Here is a 12,728-nt window from a genome sequence, read left to right as displayed (position 1 = left end):
GGAATGTTCTGTATAAATCTATGAGGTCCATCTGGTCCAGTGTGTCATTCAAAGCTCTTGTTTCTTTGTTGATTTTCTGCTTAGATGATCTGTCTATTGCTGAGAGTGGAGTATTGCGGTCTCTTACAATTAACATATTGTTATCAATATGACTTTTTATGTTGGTTAACTGTTGGCTTATGTAGTTGGCTATTCCCAACTTGGGGGCATAGATATTTACAATTGTTAGATCTTCTTGTTGGATAGACCCTTTAAGAATGATATAGTGTCCGTCTGTGTCTCTAACTACAGTCTTTAGCTTAAAATCTAATTTGTCTGATATAAGAATTGCTACCCCAGCTTTCTTTTGTTGTCCATTGGCATGGAAGATGGATCTCCATCCCTTCACTTTCAGTCCTAGTGTATCTTTAGGTTCAAAGTGATTCTCTTGTAGACTGCATATGGATGGATCCTGTGTTTTTATCCAGTCTGCAACCCTGTGCCATTTCATGGGAGCATTTAGGCTGTTCACACTGAAAGTGATTATTGAAAGATATGAATTTATTGTCATCATGTTGCCTGTGAAGTCCTTGTTTCTATAGATTATCTCTGTAAATTTCTGTTCTATATCACTCTTGGGGTCTTTCTCCTTTTATAGAACCCCCCTTAATATTTCTTGCAGGGCCGGCTTAGTGGTCACATATTCTTTCAGTTTCTGCCTGTCTTGGAAGCTCTGCATCTCTCCATCCATTCTAAATGACAGCCTTGCTGGATAAAGTATTCTTGGCTGCATGTTCTTCTCGTTTAGTACCCTGAATATGTCTTGCCAGGTCTTTCTGGCTTGCCAGGTCTCTGTGGATAAGTCTGACATTATTCTGATGTTCCTCCCTCTGTATGTAAGGAATCTCTTCCCCCTAACTGCCCTTAAGATGGTTTCCTTGGTTCTAAGATTTGCAAGTTTTACTATTATATGCAGTGGAAAAAAGACAGTCTCTTCAATAAATGGTGCTGGGAAAATTGGACAGCTTTATACAGAAGAATGAAACTTGACCATTCTCTAACACCATACACAAAGATAAACTCAAAATGGATGAAAGACCTCAATGTGAGACAGGAATCCATCAAAATCCTAGAGGAGAACATAGGCAGTAACCTCTTTGAAATCAGCCACAGCAACTTCTTTCAAGATACATCTCCAAAGGCTAGTGAAACAAAAGCAAAAATGAACTTTTGAGACTTCATCAAGATAAAAAGCTTCTGCACAGCCAAGGAAACAGTCAGCAAAACAAAGAGGCAACCCACAGAAGGGGAGAAAACATTTGCAAATGACACTACAGACAAAGGGCTGATTTCCAAGATCTATAAAGAACTTCTCAAACTCAACACCCAAAAAACAAATAATCAAGTCCATTATTGGGAGAAGATATGAACAGACACTTCTCCAAAGAAGACATACAAATGGCTAACAGACACATGAAAAAATGTTCATCATCATTAGCCATCAGGGAAATTCAAGTCAAAACCACATTGAGATACCACCTTACACCAGTTAGAATGGCAAAAATTGACAAGGCAAGAAACAACAAATGTTGGAGAGGTTGTGGGGAAAGGGGAACCTTCTTACACTGTTGGTAGAAATGCAAGTTGGTACAGCCACTTTGGAAAACAGTGTGGAAGTTCCTCAAAAAATTAAAAATAGAGCTACCCTATGACCTAGCAATTGCACTCCTTGGTATTTACCCCAAAGACACAGATGTAGTGAAAAGAAGGGCCATATGCACCCCAGTGTTCATAGCAGCAATGTCTGCAATAGTCAAACTGTGGAAAGAGCTGAGATGCCCTTCAACAGATGAATGGATAAAGAAGATGTGGTCCATATATACAATGGAATATTACTCAACCATCGGAAAGGATGAATACCCAACTTTTACATCGACATGGATGGGACTGGAGGAGATTATGCTAAGTGAAATAAGTCAAGCAGAAAAAGTAAATTATCATATGGTTTCACTTATTTGTGGAACATAAGCAATGGAATGGAGGACATTAGGAGCAGGAAGGGAAAATGAAGGGGGGTAAATTGGAGGGGGAGACGACCCATGAGAGACCGTGGACTCTGAGAAACAAACTGAGGATTTTAGAGGGGAGGGGTTGGGGGGATGGGTTAGCCTGGTGATGGGTATTAAGGAGGGCACGTATTGCATGGAGCACTGGATGGTATTTGAAAACAATGAATCATAGAACACTGCATCAAAAACTATGATGTACTGTATGGGGACTAACATAACATAATAAAATTAAATTAAATTAAAAAAATTGTGACAATATTAAGTGTTAACAAGGGCATATACCAAGAGGAAATCCTCATATATACACCGAGTGAGGTATACAGTGGCACAATCACTTTTTTTTTTAATTAATTATTTTATTTTTGTGGGGGCAGGGGAGAGAAATTGCACAAGTAGGGGGAGGAGCAGAGGGAGAATGAGACTCTCCAGCTGAGCAGGGAGCCTGATGTGGGTCTCAATCCCAGGATCCTGGTATCATGACCTGAGCCCAATGCAGATGTTTAACTGACTGAGCCACCCAGGTGCCTGGCACAATCACTTTGAAAAATTGCTTTTCTTTAAGTCATGGATGTATATACCCTTAAACTCTTTTTTCACAGCTTTGTTGATATATAATTGACGTATATAAGTTTAAGGTGGTCAAAATTATTTGATATGTATATATTGCAAAATGCCTACTACAATAAGGGTAGTTTATTCATCTTGTATCTCACATAATTCCATTTTGTTTTTGGTGGTGTTATGGTGAAAACATTAAAGCTCCACTCTCATAGCAGCTTTCAAGTATACAATACAGTACTAACCATAGTCACCATGTTGTACATTTGATTCCCAGAACTTATATTATAATTGAAAATGTGTACCCTTTGACCAACATCTCCCCAATTCCTCCTTGCCACAGCTCCTGGAAACCACCATCCTACTCCCTGTTTCTTTTTCAATATTTTTATTTTTATTTTTTAAAATTATGTTAATCACCATACATTACATCATTAGTTTTTGATGTAGTGTTCCATGATTCATTGTTTGCATATAACACCCAGTGCTCCATTCAGTACGTGCCCTCCTTAATACCCATCACCAGGCTAACCCATCCCCCTCCCCCCCTCCCCTCTAGAACCCTCAGTTTGATTCTCAGAGTCCATAGTCTCTCATGGTTCATCTCCCCCTCCAATTTCCCCCCTTCATTTTTCCCTTCCTGCTATCTTCTTCTTCACTTCTTTTTTTTTTTTAAAACATATAATGTATTATTTGTTTCAGAGGTACAGGTCTGCAATTCATCAGTCTTACACAACTCACAGCATTCACCATAGCACATACCCTCTCCAATGTCTATCACCCAGCCACCCCATCTCTGTGACCTGCTCCACAGATGACCTCAGCAGCTTCCATCACTGAAGAAACCAATGGCCAGCACAGCCACTGAGAACACCCTGTAGATTTCACTGGGTGAAATTACCCCCTACCACTCCAGCATTAGATTCCACATGTGAGATCATATAGTATTTGTTCTTCTTTTTCTGGCTTATTTCACTTAGCACTATGTACTCAATGTCCATCTGTGTTGTCACAAATGGCAGGATTTCCTTTTTTATGGGCAAGTCCTGTATCTTTATTTCTTTGGGACCAGTTACTGGAGATTTATTGTATCCCTTTCATGGAGTCAGCTTTCCCTGATTCTCTGTGATCCCTGTATCACTGCATAGTTGTCTGTACATTTGCAAAGGGAGTTGCCTCTTTTAGACTTTATAGACTGACTTCAGTAAGGAAAGATCTTCAACTGCAGGTGGGGGGATGCTGGAGTGTGACATGACCCTATGGTCTGGTGCCAAGTATGGTGTGTGTGTGGCAGAACTAGTCTGGAGGTATTGTGAGTTGTTGGCTCAGGCTGTTGCAGTCCACTGCATCAACAACTGCATGGTCCTTGGCAAATATTTTAGGAGTCTGCAGAGACTTCAGAGGCTGTTGAGGTCTTCAGCATTGTTTCTAGGTTCTAGCCACAAGGGACCAGGGCAAGCAGTGGTGTGGCCAGAGCTGGTGTACACACTTGGCTGAAGGCCAGCAGCAGGTGTGTGTGTAGTGGCAGTGGCCAGTTGTAAACACATATGTAGCGGTGGGGTCCAGGGAAGACATCAACTGCTGAGGCCAGTTGTGGGCACACAGAGAGCTTGGGGTACCTGGCTGTCTGGGTGCATTGCTGTGGCGTCTGTGTTTTGCTATAGGCACACAGCAGTGGAGGCTGGTAATGGGCTAAGGGTATGCAGGTGCACCGTTGGAAGGGCTAGCAACAGGTGAGTGCAGTGGTGCAGGACGGTGACAGAAGACAGGGGCCTCTCTGGGCCTGCAAACAGCTGCAGGGATCTGGCTGTTGGCAGTGCTCTTCTATGACTACCTAGTCTCCCTCTGGGCATGCACATGGCAGTAGAAGCTGGTGATGGGTTGAGCTGGAAGCATGCAGGTATACAACTGGAGGGGTTAGCCCTGAGTGACCACATGGCGGTGAGTGTTAGCTATGGGGTCTAGGCTGGTGTTTTTTACTTGCACAACCATAGAGTCTTGGGCTGGCTGCTGGTTTGGTTCTTGGGTTCCAGTGGTGGTGGTGGTAGTGTGTGTGTGTGTGTGTGTGTGTGTGTGTGTGTGTGTGTGTGTGGTGGGGTGGGGGGAGTGGGAATTGGGAAGGGATTCAGGCAGCTGGCATCAGCCAATGCAAATACCTGTGGGACAAAACCCAGTGAAATCTGCAGGGTGTTCTCAGTGGCTGTGCTGGCCATTGGTTTCTTCAGTGATGGAAGCTGCTGAGGTCATCTGTGGAGCAGGTCACAGGGAACCATAGTGACTCAGGCTCTGTGGCTGATATTGGTAGCACCTGTGCTTCTTCCTTTTTCCTAGCTGTATTTATAGGTGTCAGGTTTACCTGTCTCTGGGTGGGGTGAAACCTAAGTAGATTCTTTATAGAGTGGAGGAAAGGCTGGGTGAGCTGGTTGCTGACCCTACTCTTTTTTTTTTTCTTTTTTTCTTTTTTACCGGCCAGGGGAACTCTTTCTAGCTGGGGAGTTGCCATTTGGTGCTAAGTAATGCTGGCTTGGGGAATAGGATAGTGCAGGCACAAAGAAGGTTTTCTTCCTTTCATTTCTATGCAGTTATTCTTAAGTTTCTTATTTCAGCATGTGGCTGCAGTTTTTAAGTAGAATCTGGAGCCCTACCTGAGTTGTTTTCATTCATGGACAGCTGTTTAGTGGTTGGTCTTTGTGGAGAGATGGAAGCTTGGGTCTCCTACTCTGCCATTTTGGTGATGTCCTTAAACTCTTGTCCATATGCTCTGGGATACATGTACAAGCATTTTCATACCAAGTTTTTGGTTTTTTTTTTTTTTTTTTTTTTTTTGTAATAGCCCCAAAATTGAAGATTCCAAATATTTGTAGAGTGGAGTAGATAAACAAATTGTGTCCTGTTCATGCAATGGAAAATCATACCCTAATGAAAATGAAATGGCTACTCATAACACCATTAATTTTTCAAATGTAATATTGATTGAAAGAAGCAAGTCATAAATACAGGGGGTATTTTCATTTGTAAAAAACTCAAAGCTGGGAAAATTTAAACTATGTTGATTAAGGATATTAACAAAGATGGAAAAGATATAAAGATGAGGAAAAAATGGGATAATAGGCTGAAGGAAAGGGTTGTGAATGGGGAGGGACACATAAAGAGCTTCTGGGATATTGGCAATCCCAGGCACCCAGTTGTTGACCTTGAGTGGTGGTTGTGTGGATACTTGCTTTGTAATTATTCATTAAACGGTAAATATATTTTTATGTATGACTCGGTGAATATGCCAAAGTTCATGATTATAAAATATAAAATAAAACTAAGGGGGTTAATTTATCTTGAGACTTTTAAAGAATGAAGTAAAGCCCAGAAACTATAAAAGAAAAAATCAATAGATTTGACTAAGTATAAAAATTCTGTACATTTGAAATAATCCATAAATATTAGTAAGTAAATAATTAATAGCAGATGAGAAGATATTTGTTACACATTATATAGTAGTATTAATTGGCCCCTACAAATGAATAATAAAAAGTCAAACAATTCAGGAGAAAAATGAACAGACATATGAACAGGCATTTCACAGAAGCAGAAATAAAAATGTCCAAAAACAAATGAAATGAAGCTTGAGTTGATTAGGGATCATGGAGATGAAAATTAAAATTATGGGAAAAAATATTTTATTTATAAGACAGTATTGAAGTTAAACATTAATAACAACTAATATTGGTGACCATATGGAGAAAAACTCTGTCATACTTCATTGGTTTGAATGAAAATAGTTCTCAAATTTATGGAACTCACTGTAGTATTATCTATAAAAATAGAAATGTGCATACCTTAACAATGAACACTTTTATTTTTAGGAATTTGTCTCAACAGAGATACTGGCATGATGTATTAGCAGTTTTAATGGACATATAGTATTCTATTTTATGGTTATGTCATAATTTATAATTCTCCCAGAGATGCTCATATAGATAATTTTTATATTTCTGTTTCTACAAGCAGTAATACTCTTAGTATATTTGTATAAGCAAAACCATGGAAACAACATGCATTTTAGGACTGACTAAATGAATTATGGTCAATTCATAGCAATGGAATGTTGTGTAGCTTTTAAAAAGAATAACTTTACATAAACTGCTTAGAAACATTTTCCTTGACATTTAAGGGGATAAAGCAAGATAAAAGCATTTTATATACATTTTTGTCCCATTTTTATAATCCATCTATGTGCATGAATCCTACATGTTAGCTGTTTCTCAGACCTCTTCCAAAGAAGGAAAAGAAAACCTGTCAACTGATAAGTAATATGCATTAATTATTAATAATTTGTATCAATTAATAAAATACTGCAGCTTCTATAAAAGAGATAAAAGAGGTCCACATTCCCCCACAATATGCAGCTAAATCTCCCTTTCCCATTTTAGCTACTTCAATATTACTTCATAGGCCACTTTGGTAACCAGGGGTACTCTTCTCTGGAAGAGGATCTTCACCAGAACATTTCAGTAAGAATAAGAAATGAGGGCACCTGGTTGGCTCAGTCAGTAGCATGTGACTCTTGATTTCAGGGTTGTGAGTTTGAGCCCTACATTGGGTGTAGAGATTACTTAAAAATAAAAAAATCTTAAAAAATGAAAGGGGGGAAATTGGAGGGGGAGACGAACCATGAGAGACTACAGACTCTGAGAAACAAACTGAGGGTTCTAGAGGGGAGGAGGGTGGGGGGATGGGTTAGCCTGGTGATGGGTATTAAAGAGGGCACGTACTGCATGGAGCACTGGGTATTACACGCAAACAATGAACCATGGAACACTACATCAAAAACTAATGAGGTAATGTATGGTGATTAACACAACATAATAAAAGAAAAAAAATAAATGGGTTTCCTGATCTCTTTTATTTTTTGGTTTTCAAATTATTCATAATGAGAATTTGAGGAAGAACAATTGGTTGATTCCTCAAACTATTCCACCTGGTAATGGAAGTATAATGTTTCCATCTATACATTCTATGATACTGAGTTGAAATTCCTAAATTAGTGGCATCACAGATGGAGGCCTGTGTTAGTCAGTTTAGGCTGCTATAACAAAATACCACAGATTGGGTGACATACACAACAGAAATTTATTTCTAATGATTCTGAAGGCTGATCAGTCTGAGATCAGGGTTCCAGCATGGTCAGTTCTTCTGAGAGCCTTCTTCCTGGTTTGCAGATTATCCTCAAATGATGGAAAATAGAGAAAGGAAGTAGTCTCTCTCCTGTCTCTTGTATCTCATGTGCCTAATGATTTAATTACCTCTCAAGGGCCCCATCTCCAAGTACCATCATACTGGAGATTAGGGTTTCAACAGATGAATATTGGTCCATAGCAGGGCCTTTTCTCCCTTCTGTGAACTGTACTTTCAAATTGTGACAGAAATACAGTTGATGTTCTTTGTAATCCTTTACCAAATCCAGGGCATAATTTTAAATGATGCCGTATGCTATTATCAAATTAATCTTAATTTGATATGGTATAATATTTTTTATTTATTTATTTATTTATTTATTTATTATTTATAAGACTAATTATTTGAGAGAGAGTGTGAACGAGGGGTGGGAGGGCAGAGGGAGAGGGAGAAACAGACTTCCCCTTGAGCAGGGACCCTGATGCAAGGGCTTGATCCCAGGATCCCAAGATCATGACCTGAGCTGAAGGCAGACACTTAACTGACTGAACCACCCAGGTGCCTCATATTTTATGCATTTTAAGTATTCTCTCTTGCCTATAAAAAATTCTAAATTTGATTTTTCTAAAGATGACTCCTTTTAATACACATTTTGAATGTTTAAGGAGTATTCACTCTCCTAAAGCGAAGCCTCTAGTTTATTTCGTTTCTTTATATACTTATTTTATTTTTAAAAGATTTTATTTATTAATTTAAGAGAGAGAGAGAGAAAGCATGAGTGAGGGGAGGGGGCAGAGGGAGAGAGAGAATCTCAAGCAGACTCCCTGCTGCCCAGGGAGCCCAACTTGGGGCTTGATCTCATGAACCATGAAATCATGTTTACTTATTTGGTTTCCTTGATATATGTTGCACATTTCTACTTTTCCTATCTTTATGATTTTGCTGTTTTTTTCTAATAAAACTCTATCCATTCTTTAAGGCTCAGCTGATTTCTATCCTCTTCCTTTCTCTTCTCAGTGCCTAAACATTTATCATATTTCTCTATATCACTATTTTGACATGTGGAATAGAAAAAAATATAATTGATATTTAGGAACTGTGGACTACTTCCATGTTATTTAACATTATCTTTGTACATTTCATGTTTGGTTTATCTAGCATCAAACTTAATGAAGTTTGTCTTCTGTCATATACTTTTTGTGTTACAAGATTGAAGAATCTTGTGTTATTACCCTGAGACTTCATTGATTACAATGGATTCTCATTATGTTGTTTTCCTTTTTTTTTTTTTTTAAGATTTTATTTATTTATTTGCCAGAGAGAGAGAGAGAGAGAGAGAGAGAGCACAAGCAGTGGGGAGTGGTAGGAAGAGGGAGAAGCAGGCTCCCTGCTGAGCAAGGAGCCCAATGCAGGACTCGATCCCAGGATCCTGGGATCATGACCTGAGCTGAAGGCAGTCGCTTAACCAACTGAGCCACCCAGGCACCCCTATGTTGCTTTCCTTTTAAGTAGCATTTTAGTTAACCTTTTGGTTATTTGATTCAGGTGGAAAACTTAATTGATTGTTGGATCTTCATGTAGACTTTAATGACTTAGCAGCAGCAACCAAAGCAGTTTTCTCTTAGCATCTTAGAGTCCTCTTATATGCAATGTTATAAGGAGGTGCCACATACTGACATCAATCCAGTTTTGTCACTTACTAGATGCATAGTTTTGATCAAGTTATAGAACCTTTCTAAGACTCAATTTATTTATTTGAAAATGGTGACAATATCTTTTTTTTGGGTTATTTTGAGGATTAAGAGAATGGTAAAGTAGCATAGTGACATAACGGGACTTTAATAAAATGGTAACTATATTTATCATAAGCATTTGTTCCTTGAGTACTGTCTCCTCGTTATGTTCACTAGTTCTCACACATACAGCAGTGAGTTATATCAGCATAGAGGTATAGTTTTAGCCATTTGTAATACCTTTACATTTTTTCCTTTTTCTTCATGATAGAAACTGCTTACTCCCTGAGGAAGAGATTAGATGTCATGTTGAAAATATTTGAAAAACAGTCAAATATGTTGGAGAGGTAAGCTTTTAAAATAACTCCTTTTCTTAATTATGAAAATGAGTAGACATGTATTTTAGAAAAATTGGAAACATAAATAAGACCACTGTTAAAAAACTTTAGTGTTCTTATGTCAATTTTTGTGATATTGTAATTTTAAAATTATAATCATGCAGAATATAAAATTGTATAGCCACAATGGAAAACAGTATGTCAGTTTCTCAGAAAATTAAAAATGTAATTACCATATGATCCAGTAATTTCATTTCTGGTTAGATACCCTGCAAAATTGAAATCAGGGTCTCAAAGACACTCATGTTTACTGTAGCCTTATTTGCAATAGCAAAGGGTGGAAGCAACCCAAGTGTCCAAAAACAGATAAATAGATAAAGAAAATGTGATACATACATACAATGGAATATTATTTAGTATTAAAAAGGAAGGAAATTCTGACATATGGTACAACATGAATGAACCTTGAAGATATTATGCTAAGTAAAATAAGGCAGTCACAAGAAGACAAAGTTATATGATTTCATTTATATGAGGTACCTAGAATAGTCACTGTGAATTACCCACAGTTCTTTCAGGTGACTAAGATTAAATTAGTAAAAAACTTGCACGTTGAAAAAGCATGTCTTGTAGAATGAAATCACAAATCAACTTTTATTTGGACACTTTTGGTTCATTTATATTTGCTAATTGAAGCTTATTTTCCCCCTGCTCCTGGATAAAAACTAGGGTAAATCATGACTTTTTTGATTACTCTCAGATAATAATTAATTTAAATTTAATTTAGAAGCACTGTCCTAATTGGGAAATTAAAATTCCTTGTCAAATATTACAGTCAATATTTTAATTTTTATTCTAAGTTAAAATGTCCTTTTCCTCCTACCTAGTATACCAGCTGAAAACTGCTAGGGGTTATGATTGGCTTTTCTCTTTCATTACCTCCTTTCCAACTAACTAGTTGTAGTTTCTGTTCTCCATGTGTTTAGGAAGAGAGGGAATAAGGTATAAGGTATACAGGAAAAGTCTTACTTGACTGTCACTGGCTTCCTTCTCCATAACTACAGATAACACCAAATTTTCTAAGTATTCTCCTTAAAGTGTCTCTCACTAGGCTTGAGATCAGGGCAAGCATATCCTTCTCTCCCTTAAGGGTTTGTATATGGCTCAAGGCACCCACTAGCTCTCTGCAGAGCAATACTCTTTCTAAATCTTCTTTCCTGACCCTTTTTATACTGTCCATATCAATGAAAGGTTTTAGTGCTCTTTCTTGGCTGCCTCCTTTTTTTTTTTTTTTAAGTGCTAATGGTCATCTGCCTCACCCATTACTTTGGCATGTGATACTGGGAACTTAGGGTCTCCATTGATGCCTCCTTATACAACTTGTTACAGTTACATCCTTGAAAATTCTGTTAAAATAAAGATAGGGTGTGACAAAAGGCTTAGTGCAGTTTTAAGATTTAATAACCTCAGAACTAGGAGGGAGGGAAGATGGTGGAAGAGTAGGGCACCCGCATTTCATCTGGTACCTTGAATTAGCTAGATAGCTATCAAATCATTCTGAGCACCTGTGAATTCAACCTGAGATGTAAGAAAAGGATTGCTGCAATTCTACAAATAGAAAAGTGACCATTTTTTGCAAGGTAGGAGGTGTGGAGATGTGAATCTGAGGGGATATATTGGAAGATAAATCATGGGGGGAGAGAGCCTGTCAGCAGGCTACCAGAAAGTGATATAGCAGTGGAGCACAAAATCGGAACTTTTAGAAGTCTGCCCCTGTGAGGAATGACCCTGCCTGAAATGTGTTCAGGTGGTGAAGTGGGGTGGAATCCTAGGTGGGACAGTGTGGTCTCAGGATCCCCAGGGTCTCATAAGGAAAGGGGGGGCCTAAATGTGGCAGAGTTTCCAAGCATTGGAGCAGGGAAGCCGGCTACAATTAGTGAGCCCCCGAGTGGCCTCTCAGCTAGATGTTGCCATAAACTGCAAACCACAGCACTGTTGGGGACTGCTGTCAGAGTAGGGGCCCAGCAAGTGACAACCACTGTGAAATCCAGCTCTTTCCCCCCTGGAGGAGCAGTGGGAGTGCATGCACAATTGGGCAAATGCTCCCTGAGAAGGGGCCCAGCAAGCAGCAGGGTGGTGGTGAGACACCCCTGCCTCCCCTGGGAGGATTGGTGTGGGTGTGCACCACAGGAGTCTGGGGAGTTTGGCCCACATGAAAGGGATTGACTGCCTTTCCCCAAGGGTGCACTGAGGAGTGGGGGCCAGGACCTTTCAGCTCCAGGACTGGAGATTGGGGCACCACCATTTTTTACTTTTTTTTTCATCCTCTAAAGTAGTACAAAAAGCCTTCAGGGAACAAAAGCCACATAGTACAACCCAAAGCAGCATACACTGAGCCCAGGCCCCTGGCAAGAGGCAGTGCAACTCTGCCCAGGCAAAGACACCTGAGAATCAGTGCAACAGGCCCCTCCCCCAGAAGACCAGCAGGATCCTCAGGCAAATACCAAGTTTAAAATTCCTGTGCTAGGGGAAAATAGTATAAAGAACTGGAGATTTTTTCACATGAGTCTTTAGTCTTTCGGTTTAAATTTTTCTTTTTCTTTTCCTTTTCAACTAGTTTCTTATTTTATCAACTCTTTGTTTTTAAGTCTTTTTTTAATTTTCATTTTTACATTTACATTTTATAGATATATTCTTCATTTTTGGCTTCTGTTCATTGTATTCAATTTTATTTTTGTGTGTATATATATATATATATAAATTTTGCTTTCTTTAAAATTTTGGGATTTAGTGTCTTCTAACAGACCAAAATACACCCAGGACCAAGTGGATTACCCGGTTTTGTCCATCTGTGAGATTATATTCTCTCTTTTCTCCCTTTT

The 12,728-nt window shown here is 38.8% G+C and overlaps 1 protein-coding gene across 1 annotated transcript in view; it reads left to right on the top strand.

The window, feature by feature from the left end:
- Positions 1-12,728, top strand: part of CCDC7 (coiled-coil domain containing 7) — a 177,009-nt gene that overhangs the window by 73,346 nt on the left and 90,935 nt on the right. The window contains exon 9 of the mRNA XM_064590292.1: positions 9,780-9,855. Within this exon, the coding sequence (XP_064446362.1) occupies positions 9,780-9,855 (76 nt within the window). The remainder of the gene's footprint in view (positions 1-9,779; positions 9,856-12,728) is intronic.

The sequence above is a fragment of the Mirounga angustirostris genome, unplaced genomic scaffold (assembly GCF_029215605.1).
Source record: "Mirounga angustirostris isolate CCGP_5_RB_7025 unplaced genomic scaffold, mMirAng1.0.hap1 SCAF_5, whole genome shotgun sequence".
NCBI lineage: Eukaryota > Metazoa > Chordata > Mammalia > Carnivora > Phocidae > Mirounga > Mirounga angustirostris.
Note: the sequence above shows the minus strand (reverse complement) of the source record. Positions and strands in the feature narration are given on the sequence as shown.